Source organism: Coloeus monedula, assembly GCF_965178545.1.
Source record: "Coloeus monedula genome assembly, chromosome: 17".
In the NCBI taxonomy this organism is placed as follows: Eukaryota; Metazoa; Chordata; class Aves; order Passeriformes; family Corvidae; genus Coloeus; species Coloeus monedula.
In genome coordinates, this window is record NC_138797.1 from 11,854,464 (window position 1) to 11,878,713 (window position 24,250).

At 43.7% G+C, this 24,250-nt stretch overlaps 1 protein-coding gene across 1 annotated transcript in view; it reads right to left on the bottom strand.

The window, feature by feature from the left end:
- Positions 1–24,250, bottom strand: part of CDH4 (cadherin 4) — a gene marked incomplete at both ends in the record, with an annotated part of 419,822 nt that overhangs the window by 72,925 nt on the left and 322,647 nt on the right. The window contains 3 exons of the mRNA XM_082292618.1: positions 243–415; positions 13,432–13,576; positions 21,503–21,658. Of these exons, the coding sequence (XP_082148744.1) occupies positions 243–415; positions 13,432–13,576; positions 21,503–21,658 (474 nt within the window). The remainder of the gene's footprint in view (positions 1–242; positions 416–13,431; positions 13,577–21,502; positions 21,659–24,250) is intronic.

Genomic DNA, 24,250 nt, shown 5'->3' on the forward strand with positions numbered 1-24,250 from the left:
ACTTATGAAAGGAAAATATCAGCTCCAGGAGTTTGAAGATTCTCTCAGGGTTTCATCGACTGATATGGATTAAGACAAAAATATCACATCAAAGCCACGATGCCCTACAGTTGCTGCAGAAGCAAAGACTGTGATCTCCATACCTCAGCTCAAGCTTTTAGAGGCTTGGGATTAAAGACAGGGTTTGGGCTTTTCACGTCAGCAACCCTCAACAACACCTGGTAAGACGGTTTCAAACTCACCTCCCTGTCGAGTCCAGCAGCCACGGTGACAATGTCTCCTGTCTCGCTGTTAATAGTGAACATGTTTTGTGAGGGGCTCTGTGGGGTCTGCGTGACGATGCGGTACCTCACCATCCCGTTGGCCGTGGTGCCGTCGTCTGCGTCGTTCGCCGTCACTGTCATCACGTAGGTCCCTGGGAACAAGAGGAGAGGAATGATCGGTGTTATCTCATTGCAGAGCAGATTGTGGTCCCATTGACCTGGGGTCATGCATTTTGTTCAGAAATGCTATGGAATAGACATCCCACTTCAATCCAGCCAGCCAGGCAAGGCGAGGATTATGGAAATAGCAACACTGCTGAGACAGATGATCTGGAAGGATGCTGATTACACATAACTGGTAGACAGGGAGAAGTCATGTGAGGGTATCTATGATTAACTTCTAATTCTTTCAGTGATTGTAAGTTTTAGGGCAGCATTTTTTGTCCTGCAATTTCACAGATTCTCACAGGAGATTTTTTTTTCCATCCAATCACTGCATTCACATACATTCAGAAGTACAGTTTAATAATGGAAAGCCCATCAGACTTCTCAGCAGCTTGAGAAGGACACCATCAATATGCCCATGCCCAGTGCAGGGAGCAACTGCCTGCTGCTTCCAGTTCTTGGAGAAACATCCACCTTTCTTGTCCCTCCTGGATTAAAAAATCCATTTCTGCAGTGCAAATACAACAGCTGCTGCCCAGCAGGACAGAAAATCAATGATTTGGTATGTGTGGCCAGTGATGTATTGAATTGTTGGTTTGTTTCTTGCTAATCATCAGTATCTTCATTTGCCTTGCAAAAAACAATCCCTACTTTCTCGATACTGTCGGGAGTGCACTGATGCACTGACAGGCTCATTAGCACTGGAGTTTGGCAGCAGGGTGTTTTGCTAAAGTGGGAAATTATCATTATGAGGGTAAAAGATGTTACTTGATTGGATGAACTCCTGCAGCTGCATGGTCCTGTGACCCCCCAGAGCTCGTAGGGCCCAGCTTTACACTTGTTATACTGGTAGGAGGGAATGAGTAGCAGGTCAGGCACACACTGCTCACACAAGGCAATCTGCAACGGTGGATGAATCTAATGATATGAGACCTGAGAGGAGGAGTGGGAGGCAAAGAGAGACAGTGAAACCAGACATAACCTCATTTTGTGATCACCAAACCCAACAGCATCCAGGAAAAGAGGGAAGGTGCAGCTCCAACAGTGTGCATTTGGGAACTCTGAGCCAATGGATCAACTTATGAGCCTGCCATGCTGGAGAGATGCAATGTGGTCCCAGCAAGAACCTGAGCTGACATGAGATGGAGCCACACATGGCTTTACAAAAAGGGCTGAGTTTGTTCTTCTCTCTGGCTTAGATGCGAGCCACTGGCAGACCTGAGGACATGTGGCCACATCAGCATCATGCCCTGTCTCCTCTGGTACGCCCAGGTCCCCAGCCTGGTCACACTAGGAGCTACCACACTCCCAGTTCAGGAACACCAGAGAGCTGGAGAGCTTGCATCTGTTTGCAGAAGACTTTAAAAGTACCCTGTGCTCTAAATGGGCAGATCTAGAAATGGCTGCAGCATTTTGTACCTTAGCCAAGTGTCTTTAAGCCACTCAACACATAGGAAATCCCCCCAGGACCTTTCCCAACTCTGGGAAACCAATGTTTCTCAGTATTAGCAAGAAGTTTGTGTTTTTGCACTTGTGTGAAGTGCTTTGCTGATCTTCCATCTGCCTCAATCAGGCTCTTTTTGTTCTCGGTGGTGATACATATATTCCTGTGAGTTTTCTTAGTTCAATAAGAATTATAGATTGAAAAATAAATGAATGTGTAAAGCAAATCTTAATGATGAATACATTCCTGTTTTTCTGCAATAATCCTGATTCACATTTGTGAAATGAAAACAAACCATTCAACAGCTTTAACATTCTCCCGATCAATAAACTTCAGAAGACGGAAGAAACACTGAATTGAAACAAGGCTGTGCAAGCAACAAATTTTCTCTATTTTCTCTACAAGCATTCGTTTTTTGCTCTTTTGCAAAACCAGTTATCACTAGACAGCTGATACAAATAATGAAACCAACCCTTAGATAACTACAGGGAAAATGTACGGGAGAAATTTAAATAGGAAATATGCTGAATGAGATGTTTGATTTGGAATTTATGTTATCTTAATGCATTCAATACTGAAAATATCTCTGAACAGAATGTCAAAACCTAGGGCTAATGAAAACAGAAGCGGAAGAGGAAAACAGGATCTATTTTAGGATGTGTGCAGTCTGAGGATGTATTCCAAACAGGTGGTATTTCATGATGCGCTTCTAGCTCAAATAACCAGCTTTGAAAGTCATTTGGACTTCCAGGTTTAGACAAGGGTGCCCCACAATTGTGGTCCCTCCTCATGTGGGATGTCTCAGACTGTACTGTAGATTCCAAAACTAACCAGCACACGTGTGAGATGGTGGGTTCCCAACTCGGTAGGGGAACCTGCCGGGCTGCAACTGTGGAAGGAGGGGGGTGGGGACAGCAGCTACACCATGGATGGAGAGCACAAAAGGTCTCCTTCACTCCTTCCCTGACCTTTTGGCTTTTTCTTGCAGTGTAGCACTGGACTGAACGTATCTGCTCTAGCAAAAAAGGATTATTTCAACAGCATTTGACCTACATCTCCATAAAGGGAGATGGGACTGGACAAATGTCTCTAAAGTCATGAACTGAGCACCACAGAGCTGTATTTCAAGAGGCAATCTGCTCCCTATCTCCTATCTTTAATTTCGGTTATGAAACCCAGCCACAGAGAAAATAAAGAGAGGAACTTGGCATTAATTACTATCTTGTAACTTAATAAAATGCCCTCTGCAAAGGGCCCTGTGTGGCTGCAGCACTTTGCAGCACATGATGGAGTTGCAGCAGCCGCTTCCTTCCTGGCTCTCCCTGGGGCTGCCTGTCTGACCACAGTCTGCTGTAAACTGGCTGCAAATTGCTTCTCGCTCTCCACAGTCTGGACAGTGGCTGGTATCTCCTCTCCCTTTCCTGTGTACACACTTTTCCCACCTGGCAGTGTTGACTGACAGCATCCCCTGTTCCCCGTGCTGAGGGCACCATCCCTAGGGACAGCTCCCGAGGGATCAGCTGGGGTAACCTACACCACTGTCTATGTTCCACTGGTTTGCTTTGCATTTAGCCTGTCTTTAAGAAAGATGTATCCTCCAGATACCTGCATGCTGCAGTGAATGACATAAACATAGATCTGTGCACAAGAGTATTCAGCAGAGCGATGTGGATATACACAGATAAAGTGTCTAACATCCTCTGGGTGCTGTATAAACTCCTGCACTATACTCAGATGGTTGGTGATGATTTACCTGCAATAAAAGTAAATAATGTCATGCTTCAATGTCCTTTGCATGGAGATACATCTTCATGTACTTTATATTAAAATAAAGGCAATATATCCCCATATCCAGCCCCTCATACCACACAGTTTTGGCAAATATACAGTGGCAGAGAGAACAGCTCTAATGCACTCAAGGATTGAAGCTGGTATTGTTTGGGTTTAAGTGAGGAAGCACTGACTACCCAATCTGGCCCATGGGGTGTGTGTGTTTTGTGGAAATCAATGTATTAACCACACCATATTTACAGCCCTATATCCTACCCAAACAGAGATAGTAGTTTGTAGTAGCAGTTACTACAGACCAGAAACACTGAGCAAACTCCTCCAAGTCACACTCAGGACCCCCAAACTGGACTGTGCCAATTCTGCATCAGACCTGCTGGTGGTGATGAAGCTACAAGAGTAGGTTAAACGAGTGTAAACAAGGACAAGAGGGACTTTAGGCTTTTAGTGTCTGAGAAAAGCATCACTTTTATTTTTTCTGCTCTTCAGGGCTTGCTCTCAAGCACACCGACAATATTAAACGAATGCGTGAAGTGCCAAATTCAGAAATTTGCCCCAGCCTGTGCAGTGTATCACAGGATGAATACCCTGTGCAGATATAACAGACCTATATCTGATATAACTGCATTAAACTACACACCTTGCCTAACTCAGGTATGTAACCTGCTGAAAGAAAACCATTTCTCATCAAATAAGGCACATGGTATGTTAAATAAAATACCAAACCTAGTACATCATGTCAATATTAAATCAAATTTGCTGCATGTTGAACAGCTCTTCCGAGCAGCAGATTGAATTACCATGCACAGCTAGTGATGACAAGATTACTGTGCATTAGCCTTCATTAACTAATGTGCAGAGTCCATATATCACCTGAGTTAAAATTAATGGATGGCATGACGAAGGAGATCTATCAATAAAAGGCAAGACCTCCAGAATCTGTAACTTCCCAATGCATTCCCTTTGATTCTCCCAGAGACCATAACCTCCCAGATGTTATTTTGTCAAATGAGATGGTTTTGTTTCTAACCATGGATAAGACATGTGAGAGAAATGCTTGAAAGCAACCCTTATGGAAAATATTCCCATTGGATTAATTAAGGTTTCCACAGGATAAGCAAAAAAATGCCTTACAGAAGCTGGGAGGATGGAAGCAAAGGGAGATAATTTATATCTGTATATTCAGTTTTGTTTGTCAATTTTAAAATGAATTGCATCTCCTTGAAAAGAATACAAAGAGATTTTGCTAGGTTCACCATATCTCATTCCATCTGTACACGTTAAGGAAAAAGAAAAGCAAAACAAGAGAGATAGCTGCCCTGAGCATGTGTAAGCAGATAAGCACAGTCATAAACAAATGTCCCCCCACCCCAAATCACTGTGGAATCTGAGAGTCAGCTCAGTTCTTTGTAGCTCAGACAATCCCAAAGCATCCTGAGGGCTGCTAATTCCCCTCACGTTGTCTGCAATCTCTACTCTCCCATCTATGCAACCTCATTTCTCCATAAAGATGGAGCTTTCAAGAGTTTAAGGCACACAAACAATATTTTGGCGCAGTTGTGCTCCCAAAGTCTTGTTACAATTGCTTTATAATTACCATTTTTCTAAGCTGGTTTGATATCCATTAGTTAGATTTAATGCATGTTAAAATAAAGAGCTAATGGGCACTTTTCAGGAAGCCAACAAAAAAGAAAAATAAAAACTCCTTTCATTTTGCCCTTTATCCCACATGTCACTGCAAAAACACATATTCCTCTTTGTCTTCTCCTATGATACAAACAGAAAACGCTAAAACTTCACCCAGTTTTTACTGATAATGCTTTTTCTCTATCCAGCTTTATCTCACAGTTTATGTTTTTAAATGGCTGGTAAATGGCTGCAGAATCATTAAAGGTTGGTTAACCTTCTCAGTCTAATTTTGACCTACAAGATACTTAATTTAATCATTCCCCATAGAAAAGGACGGAATCATTATGTGCAGACATGTGGTGATGGCCATATTACATTAGATCTTCATTAACCCAAGTTAATAATGGCTTTGTACTAATGGAAACTTCCCCTTACTCCTCATTTTTTCCCCCCAAATTGGAAAGCTCACTTAGTGAATCCTCTGCATCTGATGCTAGATAGAGAAGACAATAAGAGTTGTTGTGGGAAGATTAAATACTGAAGAACAGTGCAAAATTTACAACATTTCCTAAACCCAAAATTTTCCACTCAGGATAGTTTCCTGATATTAGTTTCCTTCTCCACAGAGGATGGGAATCTCATGCTTCTAACTCATGGCAGGCACGCTTCAGCCTTTAGGTGATTTCACTCATTGCAAGGAGGTCTCGGGGACAGAAGGACACACTAGAAAAGTAAAGGCATCAAAGCCAAGTTCCAGTGACAAGTATAATGGGATCCTGAAAAAGTCCTCAGAGTACAACTGAACTTGCTGTAGTGTTAAAGACTAAAGCATTTCATCTAACAAACCTGCACCCTCAAGTCAAAAAAATTTAATGTATTCAGTGGGTGATGTGAAACAATTTCACACACTCATTGTTAAGGGTTTCAAATGAAATTGGGTAGCTGACCCAGCAATGGTGCTGACTGGAGTCACAGAGGTGAACAGGAACATGAACAAGACATCAAGATGACAGAAGTGAGTGCGAGTATTGCAGATGTAATAAATTGCAAATGTACTTAAATTAAACTGCATCTCACATGCTCTGGATAAAAAACTAAATAGAAGCAGCACTTCCCTTCCGAATGATATTCCTTCCATCATAACTGATAGCTACTGTCATTCTCTTCAACGTAATTTTTGTAATCATTGGCAAATTTTGACCTTTCAAGCAGCTAACCTAATTCATAACGGATGTCACTTCCTAATTAGCAGAGACATTGGATTCTCAGCTTCAGACAGGGCAAGAGCCAACCTAATGAGAATAAAGAGAGCAAGCAGGTCTGGAGAGACAACAGAGGGAGATGAAGACACTGCTGTCGCCCAGAACGGAAATAAGACCTCCTTACTGTTAAAAATGGAATAAATACCTCCGGAGAGCCAACGAGCAGATGCACTGACTGCAGCACACACATGGCCCTTCCCAGATCTGAAGATCACTCCCCTCCAGCAGCCTGCAGCCTACTGAGACCCACTTACCCAAGAGAAATCCCACCAGTCAAACATCAGGATGGGCAAAAGCGCATCCAGCCTCTGAGCAAATGGTTCTGGCTGCATAAATTCATGAGGTGCAGCTCGGCTGAGTTCCTGCACATGAATCCTCTTGATTTCCAGGGCTAATACAAGGAAGGAGGAAAGCATGACTACTTAGGACAAGATATCCTGAACATTCCCACTGAATTGTGTGAACAGCACAGCCAGGTTTCATGCTGAACTGAAGGCACGTGTGACTCCAGACAAAATGCAGTCCCAGCTGCACAGAACCTGACACTGAACACATCCTCCACAAGGCTTCAATCCAATCCCTGAATTTTGACACTGTAAGGTAATACAATATAATATAAAGTGGTGTAATATAATATAAACATTATTATGTATATCATACTATGCTATTTGTAGTTAAAAGGAGGCAGAGAATAGACTATTACAGTGTTCAGTTGTAACTCCCTCCTAGAGTGGTCTCAGACCATGATTTCCCTATTTTTTTCCTTTCCATCAACTTGGCCATGTTTTTTTTTAGAGGGAAAACCCACAAGTCTGGGGATTTGCATTTTTTTCTCACACTCCTATAATTCACCTCCTTTCTCTTGGGACTGGATGCTTCTGAAAAGGAAATTAAGAGCACAGATTTCATAACCAGTCACCTCGAAAGAAAATGGAAAGCACTACCATGTGAGTCTGCAGAAAAACAATTTCTTATCTTAAAATTGTGCTCTGCTGAGCAAAAGAACTTGAAAAAGAATATTATATATCCTAAATTTGTGTGTAATGTGTGAGAGAATGGAATCAGGTTGGACAAAGCCATTTTTAATAGCATATAAAGTGCAAGAGTAAGATCAGCACCTGCCCAGAGTGCAGAAGATGGCACTGCCATCGATGAATACATTCAATCTTGGGATGGATCCAGAAGTAATGCATCTAACCTGTGAAGAGCTCTGGGATGAATGGAAGAATCTGTTGAGTCCTACTCTGGCCCTCTGGAATATTTTACCTGTGCATGATCGCTCTGACACATTCAGCATTTGCATTATTTTAGCTTTTAGTGCTAAAAACCAGAACGTGTGGCAGCCCCATCCATGAACCTCCAGGTCCAAGGTGCTCTCTTGAACTAGGACCTTCCTAAATGAAGAGTCTAAAATTAACTTCCCTCCAAGCTGGAAAAAACATATTGAATATTTTGACTATGAGCAGCACTATGGCATTTTTGGAATGGGTTGCAGTGGCAGGAAGAGGGATTCACTCCGTGTCCTATTAATTTTTAAAAATGAAACATCTTCTCTTCAGATCTCAGGCCCTGCCACCCAGCAACAACTGCTCTGTTCCTTCACTGAACAAACAACCTGCAGCACACCCGGCATCTCTTCGTGAATTACACTGTCAGGTTGGAGAAGAGGAACAAGCCAGAACTGCAGAATCCAAATTCTCCCCATGAATATATATACGAATGCAACTATATGCCTTAAAAGATTAACTTCACAAACCTTAAATTGCAGTTTAATTTGAAAACTAATTCAGCCTCATAATTGGCTTTCTGTTCAAATCACTGAGGCTAAAGATTTAAATTCTTAATATTCAGATGACTTTCGAGTTTCTGGCCCCATCTGTGCATTAGTCCATGGTGTTAATCTCTGAGGGAATCTCTGCTGGCATAGAAATAAAATAAACAAACTGGGACACCAGTAGAATAATCAGCTTTTAAAATCCTTAGGTTTTTTTATATACTGCTTATTTTTCATGAGATTTCTTTAACTCAATTTGCCACATATAGATTTGGCTCCCAGCTATTTCATTTTTCACGTGGCATGTTATCAACAATTATTCTATCAGAGTTCCATGGACTCAGGAGGACATGGAGAAATTTTAAATTACAACATTTAACGTTTCTCAGGTAAGAAATACTAATATTCCTTTATTTTGGAGGACTCTCTATACTCAGCACTCTTTCACACCACTCCCAAGGAAGGTGGTAGGAATTAACTATCCTACAGAATTCCAGGAGAATGAAGGGGCTGGAGTTTAAAAGAAGTCACTTGGACTTGTGCTGTTGACTTGAAAGGGACCAAGATGTATTCAGAGAGTTAGTGAAGTGGAAAGGATGAATGGGAATGGAAAAGGCCAGTCTGACAAGAACAAATTGTTTTGGAGAGATGAGTTAATTTTTGACAATCTTTCTGTTAAAACAAAATAGATACAACCCAGAGCAAAGCACTCAAGCCGCTGCAGAGCATTTCACATTGACCTTTTCAGAACTGAACGCTTCAGTTAAGTAAGACATCCACATCCTTCCGTGAGGAAGGGTTTGCGGTGGTTATAGCAAAACTTAGCTTCTGCAGAGATGGAAATAATCTTTCTCCATCACACTGTTGTTTTGTGATTAAATTCCCTTTCTTTTATATTTAAGCATTTTCATGTTATCTTATTGAGCAATTTTTTTCCGGAGACTGTAGAGTTTCTCCTGAAAGAGCCCTCCCCAAGGACATCGCTGGGATCCCGCACTGGCCGGCAGTACAAGTTCAGGGGCTGTGCTCACAGCAGGCAGCAACTGGTGCTGTACAGGGTGGAAAATCCCACTCCAAGCCCGAGGTCCTTCCTGCTGTAAGGAGCTGGTGTGATGCAGATTGGAAATGTAGGCTTGGAAAAGGCAGCAGAATCCTTGCAGGGCAGGGAGTGCTGGGCAGCCGAGCTCTGCAACCTGTCCTGCTTTGTCAGTGCTTGAAAGGCAACGCGCAGCTCTGGGAGAGCTCTGCTGATTAAGGCTGCCAGAGGGAGCAGGGGAATTTCAGCTCCAGCTTGCAGCTGCATTTTTAAAACTTGGCTCTGTTCTTCACATAGAGGCAAAGTTCAAAGAGGCAGAACATTATTCAACATGAGTAAAACATGGTCTTTTAAGATACACTTTCAAACAGTGGCGCGTTAAATCAAAACAACTCGTGAAGGGGGAGAGTGAGGAAGAAAGATGGTGCTGTGGAAAAGGAAATCCTGCATCACTACTCCTGTTCTGCAATTTTGGAAGGGCCTGCATTTACACATTTCAATTGCCCAGCTACTTGACCTGACGCTAGATAAGCTAGAAATGCATTAAACTGTTTTTCCAGAGAGTATCAGAAAAGGAAAGATGCAATTCAGTTTAAGAGCCAGCACATCTGAGGGTGTCCAGGGGGCCAGTTCTCACTACAGAGAACTTCACCAAGAGTGAGCTCCTAATTTCAAGAACACTATGCTACGGCTCAAGACAGCATTTCAATTAAGTTATTATAATCTTAACCAGCAACAACAACCTATTATAATTAATAATACTTGATGATTTCTTTTCTATTCCCGTCAAGGGTTGCTTCAAGGTGACTCACAGAGAGCACGCTCTTCAGGAACCCAGGCTGAGTGCTCTGCAGGCTGGGAAGCCCCTTCACTTAAACCCCATCAGACTGTCTAATGAGTCTCTTCACATTGCTGCCAATTTTTCCAGCTCCTGGACAATTCTGTACATCTGTATTCCAGGCTAAAGCAAACGTGCTTCTGTGGGAGGCTGAGTGCCCAGCAGTGTCACACCGTGCCGCAGGCTGGAGCCTCCTTCTGCATTCCTGTTTCCTTGGTTCACTCTACCCTCTTCTGGCTTGTTCACTGTTGAGTCAGTAGGTCACATCTTACTTGGCCACCCTCCGTGCCCTGCCCTGGCCTGGCACAAACTGCGGCTCCCTGCCAGGCTCAGAGATGAGGCCCCGCACTCTGTTCCAGGTCACCACATCCCAGCCCCAAGCGGGGACCAGGCTGCGCTTGGTGGCACAGGATCCTGCGGAGGGACAGCCCTGCCTGCTGTGCACACACAGCCCTGCCTTTGCTCCACCCTGGACCCCAGGAGTGCTGGGACAGCACCACAGGGTCCTTTCGTGCTCACCGGAACGGGATCTGCTCAATTGATCCTGCTGAAGCCTTACCCAGGGCTTTCCCCACCGCTCAAGGTCACGGTGCCCTGCTCAGCCTCTTCTCAACAGCACATTTTTGATGGTCTTGCTCTGCAAAATTTCCATTGGTAGAGCTCGAGCTCCATATGTCCTTTTTTATCTGGGTTTTTTTTTTTATTAAATCTGGGCAAGATTCCGACTGACTTCAAACAGCCATTGGCTGCTCATTCTAGCTGCCCTCAGAGTCAGCTTTATTTGGGATACTCTAATATTTTTCTCATTAGAGGTGTGCAAAATTATTAAGAACATTGCAGATACTGTCATAATCAAGTAATCCTGCATTTTTAATCACAGCCATTATAAATGGGCATATGGAAGATGTGAGAAATAACAATTGCACAGGATATCCAGGGAAGCATTTTCAGTCCTCAGGCATAGTTCAGCAGCACCAAGCAGAGAAAAATGAATGCTGAACTCCTGTAACATATAACAAGATTTTTTAGTTTGCTTGAAGCATGGATATTCACACATATGCAGATATTTTTATAGATGCATATACATATCTAACTTACTGTTGAATCAGTACTGAGCACATTTTGCTGTTACCTCAAAGAATATGCAGTGTCTTTCATTTGTCAACCGCTGCCAGAAATAATCATGAATTCCGGTCACATATTTCTCCTCTTGCAATGGCTGGTGTGGTACCTCCTTAGTTGTTATAATATTCTGAGGCATCTTGAATTATAAAAAAGTTCCTAAATCTTTGCAAGATCTACCCTTAGCTAAATACACGCTTGTCTCTGCACAAAAGAGGGACACACAACTCTGAAGCAAAGGAGGAGTATGCAGATATTCCCTTTAACTCCATGACCTCTCTATCACTTTCTCAAAGGCACAAGATCATGTTTCTTGCCAAGCACACGGAATGAGGGCCTCCGATACCCAAATTCCTAGGAGGCTCTACAAAAGCAAGGAAGAGAAATTCAATACTAAAATAAACCTTTAAAAGAATACCGATTAAACAGGAAAGAGAGAAAAAAACCCCCGACAAATACATCAAAGACAAATGTAATTGCTTTTGAATAAAAACAGATTGCTTTCTACCTTCCTGCCTTAAAGGCAAGCACTCCAGCCTGGGATAGAGAATACCAAAAATCACTGCTAGAAGCAGAGGCATGAGTATTTTATAGGCAAAATTATCCTTTTCTGATTTAATAGCTTAAAGGCTTATCTGGATTTCAGACAAGAAGAGGATGCAATTTGCTCCTTCTTTGACAGATGAACAGAGCTAGTTAAAACATTTGGGAACACTTTGAATATTGATCTGTCCTCGAATAAGATGTAAGAAATTTGATTTGCTATGGAAATGTTGTATCAATCTTCAAACCTTGATATGCCCCAAAGTGGCCTTCAAATGAAAGCTGGAAAAAAAATCCGGGAAGATGCCATTAGAGCCGTCAGCTCAGGGACTTCTCACGTTCCCTCCTCCAAACAGGACCGGGATCAGGACTTTGAAGCTGGGACATCACCACCCAAAGGAATCAGGAAGGGAGCCGTACCTATTCTTTGCTCAGGAATGATGTCACGTTCTCTCCCCACCACGTGTCCCCCACAGCTGCCCATCCCTCACAGTGCTGGAAGACAATCAATCACGACTGTGAATCACCTTGTTAAAAACAGTGCCCACCGGAGACTTCCCTGTCACACCTCTGGCAGCGGAGCTGCCGTGATAAATGTTTACTGACACAAACCAAAGTCACGGGGTATTTCACCCCTCAGCTGGCAAACAACTGAGGAGAGAATCAAGGAAAAATCTCCCTCTGATTTCAGACTTCCAATTGTACTGGTGATACAGAACAGTTTATGTTCAAAGAATGGAAAGACTCATTTTAGTTACGCTCAGCAGTGAGCTAAACCAACCCTGCTCCCATATTGGAAACTACAGAGTTACATCACACTTAAATAACAAATCAACAATAGAGTTAGACTATTAAAGACCTTTACAGCTCTGTTTTTTCCAAGCATATAAATGTGCTCATGTAAAAGTCATCGCTTTTCCCTATACTGCTTACATCCTCACTCATTTTTCACCCACAAATTTTCTGAAATTCTGCCTCAGGTTTTTCCCCATTTTACCCTCTGTTAGAAAAGTCTGTGGGACAGAGGATGAGTCTGCGATTTCAGTGGGAATACTCCCGCTTCTGCAGGTTTGCATCAGGACCCAAGTAACAAAGTGTTTTCTTGAGACAGAGCCTTTGGAGTCTGACTGGATGCCAGATATTGAGTTGGCAAATGACTGAATTAAATATCAAGGAGGAGGATATTGAGCATTTGAGACACAGGGTCAGTGAAAGGCCACTGCCAGACTGGCTTTCAGTGCTCTGTAATTAGCATAACAGCCCTGTATGTGTGCAATGAGTGTATGAGAATGGCGCTACAGAGCATTACTCTGCAAAACTGCTGCTTTTACAAATTTCACAGCCAGGAAGGGACCACCAGGATCCAGGTTCCCTCCAGCCCAAGTCTGCACTTTCTCTTCATCCAGAAAAAGAGAGACCAGAATGTTCTCACCTCCATCAGTCTTCCAGTAAGAGCAGCAAGAGCAAACCTCTCCCTCATCCCCTGTGTTCCCAGCAGAGGCCAAGCCACCACACCAGATGAATGGCTGAAAACCTGTGAAACTTGGGGACTTTTTTTCAACTGTACCTGGTTTGGAGCCTTCATCAACAGATCCATTATAGACTTGGTTGATGAACTCTGGCCTGTTGTCATTCATATCAATCACATAGATGTAAAGGTCAATAGGATTCTCCACCTTGTTTCCATTCATATCCACCGCATGAGCCCGGAGCTGGGAATAAGCACAATGAAAGCACAATATCAGCAACTGGATTTGTTGCAGAATGAGAGACTGTTTTGCAAGGATTGACTTTACATCATAAATACTTTCTCAAAATTGAATGGAGCCAGTATCTGGCTCAATTCCAGGAGAAAGCTCTGACATGGTTTCCATCTACACTCCGCTCACAGACAGTTTTTCAGAGCTTAATATAATAACCAAATAATGTTTTAAAACAGTGATTGTCAGTGGAAACACTTTAACTGTGGTGTAGTGATACTATCTCCTTCACAGCTCACAGACCACTCTATTTTAATTTTTAAGACATACTGAACCTTGTCTGACGATCTGAAAAGCAAATTTTTGCTTAGTTCCAAATAAAGTGAGGAAATGTTTTTGAGTGAGAAGTTTCTTATGAGAACCTGCAGCCTTTCACACCCATACTAAGAGGGATTTATAAGTGAAGAGACTTCAGGATGACATTAGCAATGTTTATTCTTTGTTTAATCATGGTCTCCAGGAACAGCAACAGCTACCAACCCCATTGCTCTGCACACTAAAAGACATTTAAAAAGTCCCTTTCCTTCAAATAATGGGAGCCCCCATGGCACTAAGAATGAAATTTCCTTAGGCTTGAATAAAATATCCAGTGCTGAGGCATTTCAGTAACCAGAGCCACAGGGCTAAGCCCTCAGTTAAACTAGAACTGCAGCTTCATCTTATTAGCAATAACCATCAGTAATAATGCCCAGAAACAAGAGCATCTGTTTTCCGAACAAAAGAGACAGATACAGCATGTCAAAATGAGTAATTAATAAAACAAAGCAATCAACAATAGTCTGGAACAATCAGTAACCAGGTGAAAAAAATGGATAGCTTTCTCATTAAAGGGAACAGATGGCTACTCTAAATGGTGTGTGGCTGAACGTGCTGCCGATGTCGGCTCCAGGAGAACTCCCGACAGCGAGGGAAGAGCTGCACCGCCCCTGAGCACGGCTGCCAGTGGGGAGGCATTGGCTGGTTGGGAGTGCTGCAGATTTTGGCCATCATCCCTCTTCATTTCAGCCCCTGTGAGCACTGCTGAACCTCCACCCTGCCATGAGAGCTGGGGACAGCACTCAGGATGGCCGTGTGACATCCCATGGGGCTGCTGGGCGGAGGAACCAAGGCTTCAGAGGACATCAGAATCACACAATGGGCTGGGCTGGAAAGGACATTAAAGCTCATCTAGTTCCAACCCTCTGTCACAGGCAGGGACTCTAGAGCAGGTTGCTCCAAGCTCCATCCAACCTGTCCTTGAACACTTACAGGGATGGGGCAGCCACAGCTTCCCTGGGTAGCTTGTTTGTGCCAGGGATGGCTGGGACAGCGGGGTTGAAGGACAGGGAACACACCTTCTGGTGCCATCCAGAGAGATGGAGGCCTCTGGTCACTCCTAGCAGTTCCCTACACCATTGGGCTGCTGCTGGGAGTCAGAGCTAACATGCCAGGAAGGTCTCCAGCTCCTCTGATGCATGACAAATAAATGTGCTAATTGCATTAGCACTGGTTCCTGTCTTTCACTCTTGCTGTGCTGGTGATTGATGCAACTTTCCCCTTCATGTATGGTGCTCAGAAGTCCAGAGCTTAACAAATATAACTGCACACCATTAAGATAGGCTGGATTGACAATTAATCAAGCAAAGAGAACAAACTGCCATGTGAAATGAGCTGGGAGAAAAACATTTTTTTTTTAAAGGAAGTTAAGCAGCACGTTTTCTTTAAAGCCTGAAGTCCAGCTTTGCTTTCAATATAGGATATACCATTTGTATTTCATGACTTGCAATGCTCTTAATATCTGCATTTCTTTCCTGCATAGGAACTGCCTTGGCTCCCACCTGTTGAGCTATCCTTCATCATGTCAGATGGAGCAATTCAATAACTTTACAGTCAGAGGTCAGACTGTCTTTGAAAAAAAGTAATTCGGAGCTAAAATTAAAGTTATTATCTTCAAACTGAAGCAGCATTGGGCTCTCTCTTACAGCATTTCCAGCAGCGGAAATGGTTCCATTCAGAGATAAAGCAGAGAGCAAAGCTGGTATCTCCCCCCTCAGATCTGACTCTCCCCCTCCAAATTTTTAATTACATTTGATAGCTTTTGTTTGAAATCTCCAGGAGTAAGGGATTTCTCAGCAATGCACATCTATCTGCTTGTTGCACTCACTGAGCACATGTACCCATTAGCGCGTTACTGCCTGCACTCAAGGCAAAAACAATTCAACAAGCAAGACTGCAGGAATCTCATCAAACCTGTGCTGACATGCTCAAGTGTCACCCCTGTCCTGAGCCCAACACCAGCACTAGGCTGAGCTATGGGAGGCAGGGCAGTGCTGGGCACACTGGTGTGGTCACTGGTGTCCTGACTCACAGCATCTGGGGTTCCAGGAGGATGGCATCCTCTCTCCTGCTCCTTTTTTTGGCCTGGCTTCAGTGAACATTTCTACTTTTTATCTTTAGTGCTCGTTTGCATTTATGTGAGCAACTCTCATGTGCCAAACCCTCCATATCTTCCACAACACGTTGCTTCTCTGTGGTCAGTGCCAGCCGTGGCTGAGGGAGAAGGGAGTCCTGAGCCAGAGGGTTGAATTTCAACTCAGCTCAATGGCAGCTCTTCTTGTTAAAAAACATTCCTTGTTAAGAGACAATTCCTCATTAGAGACCATCCTCAGCAGAGAGAGCCAAGGAAGGAGGAACTCCAGGGGGGCAATCTGTCTGCTGGGAAACTAGCTGGGTCTCTAAGGCAGATCTATACTACATTTCCCTTCCTTAATTCATCTTCTCCCTTGTTCTCTTGTCCTACTTTTGGTATTCATGAAGCATTCTCAAGCTGGACAATGCACTTTGTTCTGGAGTCATTCTTCAGTTGCTGAGATGGGGCTCATTTCTGCAAGGCACAATCTGAGTCCATGTGGTGCTCCATGGCTCAGACTGCCATCTGTGCCCACCTGTGACCAAGCCACCTCTGCCACCCCTATTTTGGTGGTAGAGTGATGGAGGGGATGAAAAGCAGATGCATGGGAGTGCTGTGTAACACTGGGTAAGAAACAAAAGGTGATGGTTGAGCTCTGTCAGACACACACATCATTTTGAGCTGGAAAACACATCAGTGAAAGGTCAGTGAGCATCACCTGGGCCACAGGACGCATGCCAGACATGGGGCACGCACAAGGATTCAAATGGGAGCTGGTGGGTGGCTGAAGAGACAGTTAAGAAACATTTATAAAGTTATTTTGAAATATTTACATTTTCCCCAAGAGGGAGAACATGACAGGAGTGAAGAAGGAATAAAATCAAATGAAATACCTTGCAAAGGATTCTGAAAAATTAATACATGTAGCCAACTATTCTCTAGCTGATGCATCACTCTGCTGTACCAGCCAAGGAGCTGGCTCGATATTCTTTAACAAATATTGCTTAAAAGTATGACAATTATTGCTATCATATTCAGCAGCAGCTACCACAGGTCTCTGAGGTTTTCCTACTGACAGTTTCCAGTGTAAATGTAGCTGTTGGCATACAAATGATTTGGTATCATGATTATTGATTACACTGGAGGCTGGTGGTATCTGAAGGTAGTTAGTCAAAGTCAACACAGTGAATTGTGTTAAATATGAATATTACTTAGGCACTAATACTACTAATACAAATATACATTATCAATCAGTGACAGAGCCTTTAAGCAATAAGCATACAATGTCATGCCTAATTTGTGTGCTCTTAATTGTGATTAAAAGTTCAATTTAGAGCATTGTGACACAAATGGCTGGCATTACTCAACATGGTTCAAAATACTGGAATTAGCTCTTGCATCCCTTAATTTGTAGTAAAATTGTTTTGTTCCTTTGCATTTAGAACAACTCTTTGTCAGTCTGTAACCCACCTGCTCTGCTCCAGCCATTTCTGAGGGAGTATTTCATCAGCCTGATGCTGACAGTGCACACATATGTCTGTAACTGGATTAGAACTTGCTTCAAAGTTTCCCTATAATGCGTATTACTTGAGTATCATAAGCAATGATTACTTACTGACATATTTATGCTGATGTCTTTTGAACACAGAGCTGGAAAAACATCTTGGAAAACTAATGTATCAATTTTCTATCCCTTGTACTTGCCAGGCCTAACTGCAGCTTAATATGAATCCGGTGTCTGGATCAGAAAAGACATTCAGAGCCACTAATTCTGTCAGCAGCACAAACGGGACTTGGGGAGCGCAGTTAAATAAGGCCAAGAGAACCCATGCATATTAAATGTCACTACCTGCTGAAACTTATTTGGCATGCAGTGAACATTTTAAGGGCTGACTGCAAAGGAAGATGCAGCACACACCTGCTGCAGTGAGATGGAAGAGAGATGTGGGGAATGTGCCCCATGGCTGTGTGTCCATCCCATGGCTGTGTGTCCTTTGGCTGCGTGTCCCATGGCACTAATGATGCTGGGGTGGCTCCAGGGCATCACTCAATGCCCCCTGTGCGGCTCCACACCAAAACATGGTGTTGGTTAAGTGGCTGCAGAGCCTGTTTCGCTTTTCTCTGCTTGTATTTTCAGCTGACTCTGCGACTGGGATGCCTGCAAGGTCCCTGGAGAGTTTGTGCTCTGGTTTGGAGTGCAGACAAAAACAGATGAGGCCAAAATGCAGCTGAACTTGCGATCCCTGGGAGTGCCAGCACACACAGCACCTGGGCAGGGGCTGTGAGTCCCAGAGGCGCATACACCTCTGCATACCTCAAGCTTGGAATGATCCTCCCTAAAAGTTCACGAATGATCACAAAAACAGGGGAAATTCTGCTGCAGAACTCCTGATCTAATTAGAAAAAATCTGTTTCACCTTAGGGAGCAAGGCAGGTTTCATCAGCCAAATGGCTTGCTGAATGCAGGGAGAGTTAAAACACTAGTATTTTAAAAATGGTAGTCCTGAAGCAATACAGATAATTATGCATAAGAAAATATGTGTTGAAAATGTGGGAGTTAATGAAACAGAACTCTTGATATGTAGCCTCACAAACACTTGCAAATTATTGTTCTTTCTTTTATAATTAGTTTTTAGATTACCTGGGAACAAAAGCAGCAAGGACAACACTCGACAGTGACAGAGATGCTTAAAAGATTTGGTTCTGTTTGGGCCTGCAGAAAACCTGAAGCTGCATAGGAGAAGCAAGGCTGCATCAGACACAGGGCCCATGTCCTGCTGGGTCAAAGGGACCAGGGGTGCCTTGCAGCTCCACTGACATTCTCTACCCCAGCTGAAGAGCAAAGGTACTAATTCAAGCTAAAGGAAACTACAGCAGATGTCAAACCAGTTTAAAGGTGGCCAAGCTCTCCAGTTCAGATCCAAGCCTACACCTCAGTCACTGCTCTTCCAGCACTCACTTCAAACCTGGCTCCATGTTGCCTTTCCTATTGGTTAGGGACTGGGCTCTATGAAGTGGCATAAATTCATTGACTTCTTCAAACCTTCCACCAGCCAAGACTTTGGACTTTATCTTCTGTCTGGAAACTGGCCAATTTTTTTCCAGTTTCCATCATCGTTCATTCCTACTGTAAGCTTTTGCTCCACTGTTTGGGTCATTGCTTTGTGCATGGTGTATTTATAAATGCTTTGTAAAGGTTTAGTAAATGAACAACTGATGGTTCAAGAAACCATCAATCCATTGCTACTGAGGCTGAAAGATCTAAAGGTCATTTACAGCCACAACTTAAAATGTTCTCCATCACCTTCTACTGTTCTGCTAACAAAGATTTTTCTATCATTCAGTATTACTGTCTCTAAGGTCTCATAACATACTTATCAGTTATTCTCTCTGTAAAATACATCTTCCTGTAACCTTCAGAGTACGAATACGCTTATTTACATATGGATGCCACTAGTTCAAGCTTTCTGTGAGGAACAGAAAGGGCTAGAAATCCTGTGGTATGTATAAGGCAGACTCATCCCGTCACCTTTGACAAGGCAAGAATTCAATTTACTGAATTCACCGTGACTGGTAGGTTCAGTTCATTTTTAAGGGGCACAGGGTTTGTTATGATGGAGGACAAAATCTGTTTCATCTCATGTTTTTGACTGAGAGTGTCTGATCGCACACATCACAGCGGCTCCATCAAAAGTCTTAACTTTTTTATTATTGACTAGACTGTTATAATAACCTGGCACAGCTGAAACAATATCAACAACACTGAGATGACACACACTTTATCTCAAATATTTCCTCTCCAAAACAACCTCTCTTCATATTTTCCTAGGCACGACAAACAAAATAATTGTTCTTGTTCACAGAGGATAAAATAATTTTTCTTCAGATCTCCTTCTACCCAGGGGAAATCTCTTTTTCTACCCAACTAAAGAGGTAATCTATTTTCTTTATCCTTCCACCCCAGCCCAGAAGCTGTGTCAACATGGTTAACTGGATACCTGATAAAGCTGACAGAATGTGCATCTCCGACGGCGCAGTTCGGGATGAGGTGTCAGTGGAAGTGACCCGTGTGCTCCGCTGACATTGGAGCATCCCTGTGAAGGGCTATTACCATGCCAGGAGATGGGGCTAAGGCTGATAGCAATCCATGAAACAACCTTTCACAACCACTCCAGGAGACAACTAAAGCGCAGATGCAGAAAATGTTTGAAATTTTGCCGGGCTATCATGCAAGGGGCAACCGAGTTTTTTAGCAGCTTGTGGGACTGGATCTGCTGTGCAATTACATTGGGCAATAAAGAGGCTGGGATTTATATCAAAACATAGCAACCAATTACACTGTGAGCATTCTGAAGGTAGAGCACTTTATGAACTAGGATAGCATGAGGCACCATCACTTTTGAGTGTAATTAATCTTAATTAATTCCCTGATATTTAATATTAGCCTATATGCGTATTTAAAAACCTATCTGACACACCCCCATCATACTGCCTGAACATCTCCTGGTGAATTAAAGTGAAAAATGACTATAGCAATTACTGCATGTTTAGATGCAGTAATGATTCTTAAATTAGTAATTTCCCAAGACATGCTAATGTAGTGACTGGCTTCTCATGGTTTTGGGTGGTTCAGTCTACCCATAAATTTGCATGGATTTAACAAGCAGTGTGAAGTTCCACCATTTTAAACAAATGACTCTAACTTTGTGTCTGAAAAAGACATCAGTTTATCTCCACTTTTATAGAATCACAGAATTGTTTAGGTTGGAAAGGCCCTCTCAGATCAAGTCCAACTGTTCCTCCAGCACTACCAAGCCCATCACTCAACCATGTCCCCAAGTGCCACATCTACATGGCTTTTAACTCTCTCCAGGGATGGTGACTTCACCACTTCCCTGGGCAGCCTGTGCCAGGGCTGGATAACCCTTTTGGTGATGAAACTTTTCCTGATCTCCAACCTAAACCTCTCCTGGCACAACTTGAGGCCATTTCCTCTTGTTCTGTCACTTCTTACCTGACAGAAGAGACCAACCCCTAGGTGGCTACAACCTCCTTCCAGGTAGTCACAGAGAGTCATGAGGTCTCCCCTGAGCCTCCTTTTCTCCAGGCTGAGCCCCCCAGCTCCTTCAGCTGCTCCTCATCAAACTCACTCTCTACCCTTTCCCAGCTCTGCTGCCCTTCCCTGGACATGCTCAATGTTCTTCTTATGGTCAGGGGGCCAAAACTGACCCCAGAATTTGAGGTGTGGCCTCACCAGTGCCCAGCACAGGGGGACAATCACTGCCCTGGTCCTGCTGGCCACACTATTGCTGACAGAGGCCAGGTGCCATTGTCCTTCCTGGCCACCTGGGCACACGCTGGCCCACGTTCAGCTGCCACCCACCAGCACTTTGCACTGGTTTGGCTGATTTAGCACGTCCCTTGTTGAACCCAGCAATTCTGCTTTGAGCTGGTGAGCCCAGCTAAAAGTCAGGATGTTTGATGCTCACATGGTAGGAAGCTCTTTCTTCCCTGTCCATCGGGCGTGTCACGTACATCCTGCCAGACACAGGGTCAATGTTGAAGACCTCCATGGGCGGCTGGTCGGCTCCCACTCCGGTGATGCTGTATCTGATATGGATCTCTTTGTCCTTGTCGGAACGGATCTGGAAGAAATAACAGAGACAAGAATCCATAAGTTCTGGACAAAAGCCATAAGGATGTTTAAGCACCTTTAAAGATCTGAGCCTGAAGGCTGCAGAGGTGTAATACCACTGTCAATCCTGACAAGGGAGCTGAATGCCAAAGATTTGGCGAAAAGCCACGAAAAGTATATTCCACATAGTTTCAGCTGCTTTACTCTTCTTTAATTCCTGAGAAATCGTTGAAATTGTGACTTTTTGACTGAGATGTGGAAGAGCCTAAAATGCACAAAACCCACTGTTTACATATTACTGAAACCCCAGTCTCCTCAAAGTGCTCAAATTTTTCAGCCATACCCAGAGTCTCCCAGCCATTAATCACTTCTGAAAACGCTGTCTGCAAGCTCCCACATCGTATTCTCAAACCTGGTGACTCTGCACACAAATACTCCCATGAAATTCAAAGAATGGGGCTGTTTGCTCCTCTTTGTCCAACCCTGCTGGCTTGACAAGGACGAGCTGGGAACGCCCAGTGGGATGTTACCATTTCACTTGATTATTTGTTGAGGAAAAGCATGTTTTGGACACTGTTTCTGAAAGCCTTTCCCTCCCTCACCTTGAGAACAACACTGCAAGCCGAGTACAGCACAGCGAGTTCCATGAACCTTGGCTACAGAGCCAAGGAAAAAAAGAAGGGAGGTTAATATGTTGTCCTAGCAACCCTGACTATCTCTTTAAACACAAATTTAATTTTCTGATCAAATGCTGAAAGAAGTTCTTGCAACAGCATGACTATTCCCAAAAGAAAGTGCAAGGTACAAATAAATTACCACCCCCTGCACCATCACAAAGTGTCTTGGCACTGTAAAAAGCGATGTGCATAAATTTTTCCCTAACAGGTCTATGAATACAACGAAGTAGTGGGAAGATAATAGAGCCCTTGTAGCTGAGCACACGCTGGCATCTCTGCTACGGCACCTGCACCCTTGGAGGGGCCTGAGCGAACTTAGTGGGGTGCTGTGTCCCCCAAACAGGCTCGATCTGGGGAGAGAAGGTCATTTCCCAAGGGAAGAGGAGGCTTTGTTTGTCAGGCGAAGGAACTGAGATGGGGCTGTGGGCTGCTCCACACTCCTCCCATGTGTGACCTACTGCTATTCCTTCCTCTCCTGACACAGGAGGCCGACAAGATGCTGAACGTGTCAGTGCAGGGCAATATGAGATCTCTGGCCCCCAGAATCTCCTTTGATAGCTTTGTCCAGATCTGCTCCTGCTAATGGCTAATCATGTCAGTTATTACAGACACCGCCAGGATTGATCCGTGTGGCACCTGCGCTGCTGGAGCTGCAGGTCAGGGAATAGAGACAATTCCATTTGTCTTCTCTCCAAGGATTCACTGCTTGTTATGCTGTTAGTATTGAGGAAAACTGATTGGACTTACACTGGTATAGTCACTTAAAAGAGGGCCTGGGGACACTGAAAGTGCCCTCATGCTGCACAGGCTGATTTTTCCAGGTTTATGTGGGGCTAGTGGGTATTTGGAAGAGAGACCCAAGTAGACAGCCACGAATCAAACTTTCATTAGCAAATCTGGGGGTGAGGAAGGGTATATTAAAATCAAGCCTTGCTGCACAGCTGTGGTTTTGGTGACAGCAGCTGACCCACCAGATCAACAGTTGAAGACCACAGCCCCCCTTTTCAGAAGGTCGGCTCTGCCCTGCCAGAGGGAAGGGCTGGAAATGGAGCTGGTGGCAACGTCTGTGCAAATGCACAGCTCAAGTCAGGGAGTTCAAGCTCCAACTCAATGCATCCACACCTGGAGCCAGGCTTAAGGTAAATGAAAACAGGGAGACACTGCTGGACCTCCAGCTTTGAGCCAGAGTGGGGATCCCATCTTACAAATTAAAGACACACAGTTGTGTGTCTTTATCAGTGTGTGTCTGCACAGCTCCAAACAACCTGTAATGTAAATTTTCCCTTAACAAAGGTGGGAAAACCCCAGAGCAACCCAGTCAAGGCATCTGCACTTCTCCCCAGCCCCAGCCTGGCTCAGCTATGGCTGTGTTTGAGCACAAACACCAAAAAGCTCAGCAGTCACTCCAGGGAACCAAAATGGGAGCAGTTTTAACCCGAATCACAGAAGGGGAGAGCCTGTTAGTGGACATTTTTCTGCTCTATTTCCTGTTGCATATAGTACCCAGATCCCATTGTGATAGAAGCATTAGAAATGCATAGAGGGAGACAGAAACAGGGAAAAGGAGCCTGGATTTAAATATTCAGTGCTAAAGGCACTATATTTTATTTTTGGGAAACGCAGATAAACAGAAGCTCTCGAAGAAAGCTATGTACAGTTTAATAAAGTGCACGCTATAGGATGTCCTTGCAGCACTTTTATTAGCATTAATAGGGTCTAAGCTGTCTGTATGTAAATCCTTGCAGATGTAGGAGATGAAATATATCATAAGACCCACACGACTTACCCAATTATACTGGGAGAAATCCATGACCTAATTATACCGCACTGAGCAAAACAAAGATGGGGGAAATGTATTGCAAAGATTCAGCAATGACTCGTTACTTGCTGTTAATTGCAATCATAGCACAAGGATTTGCCTGCTA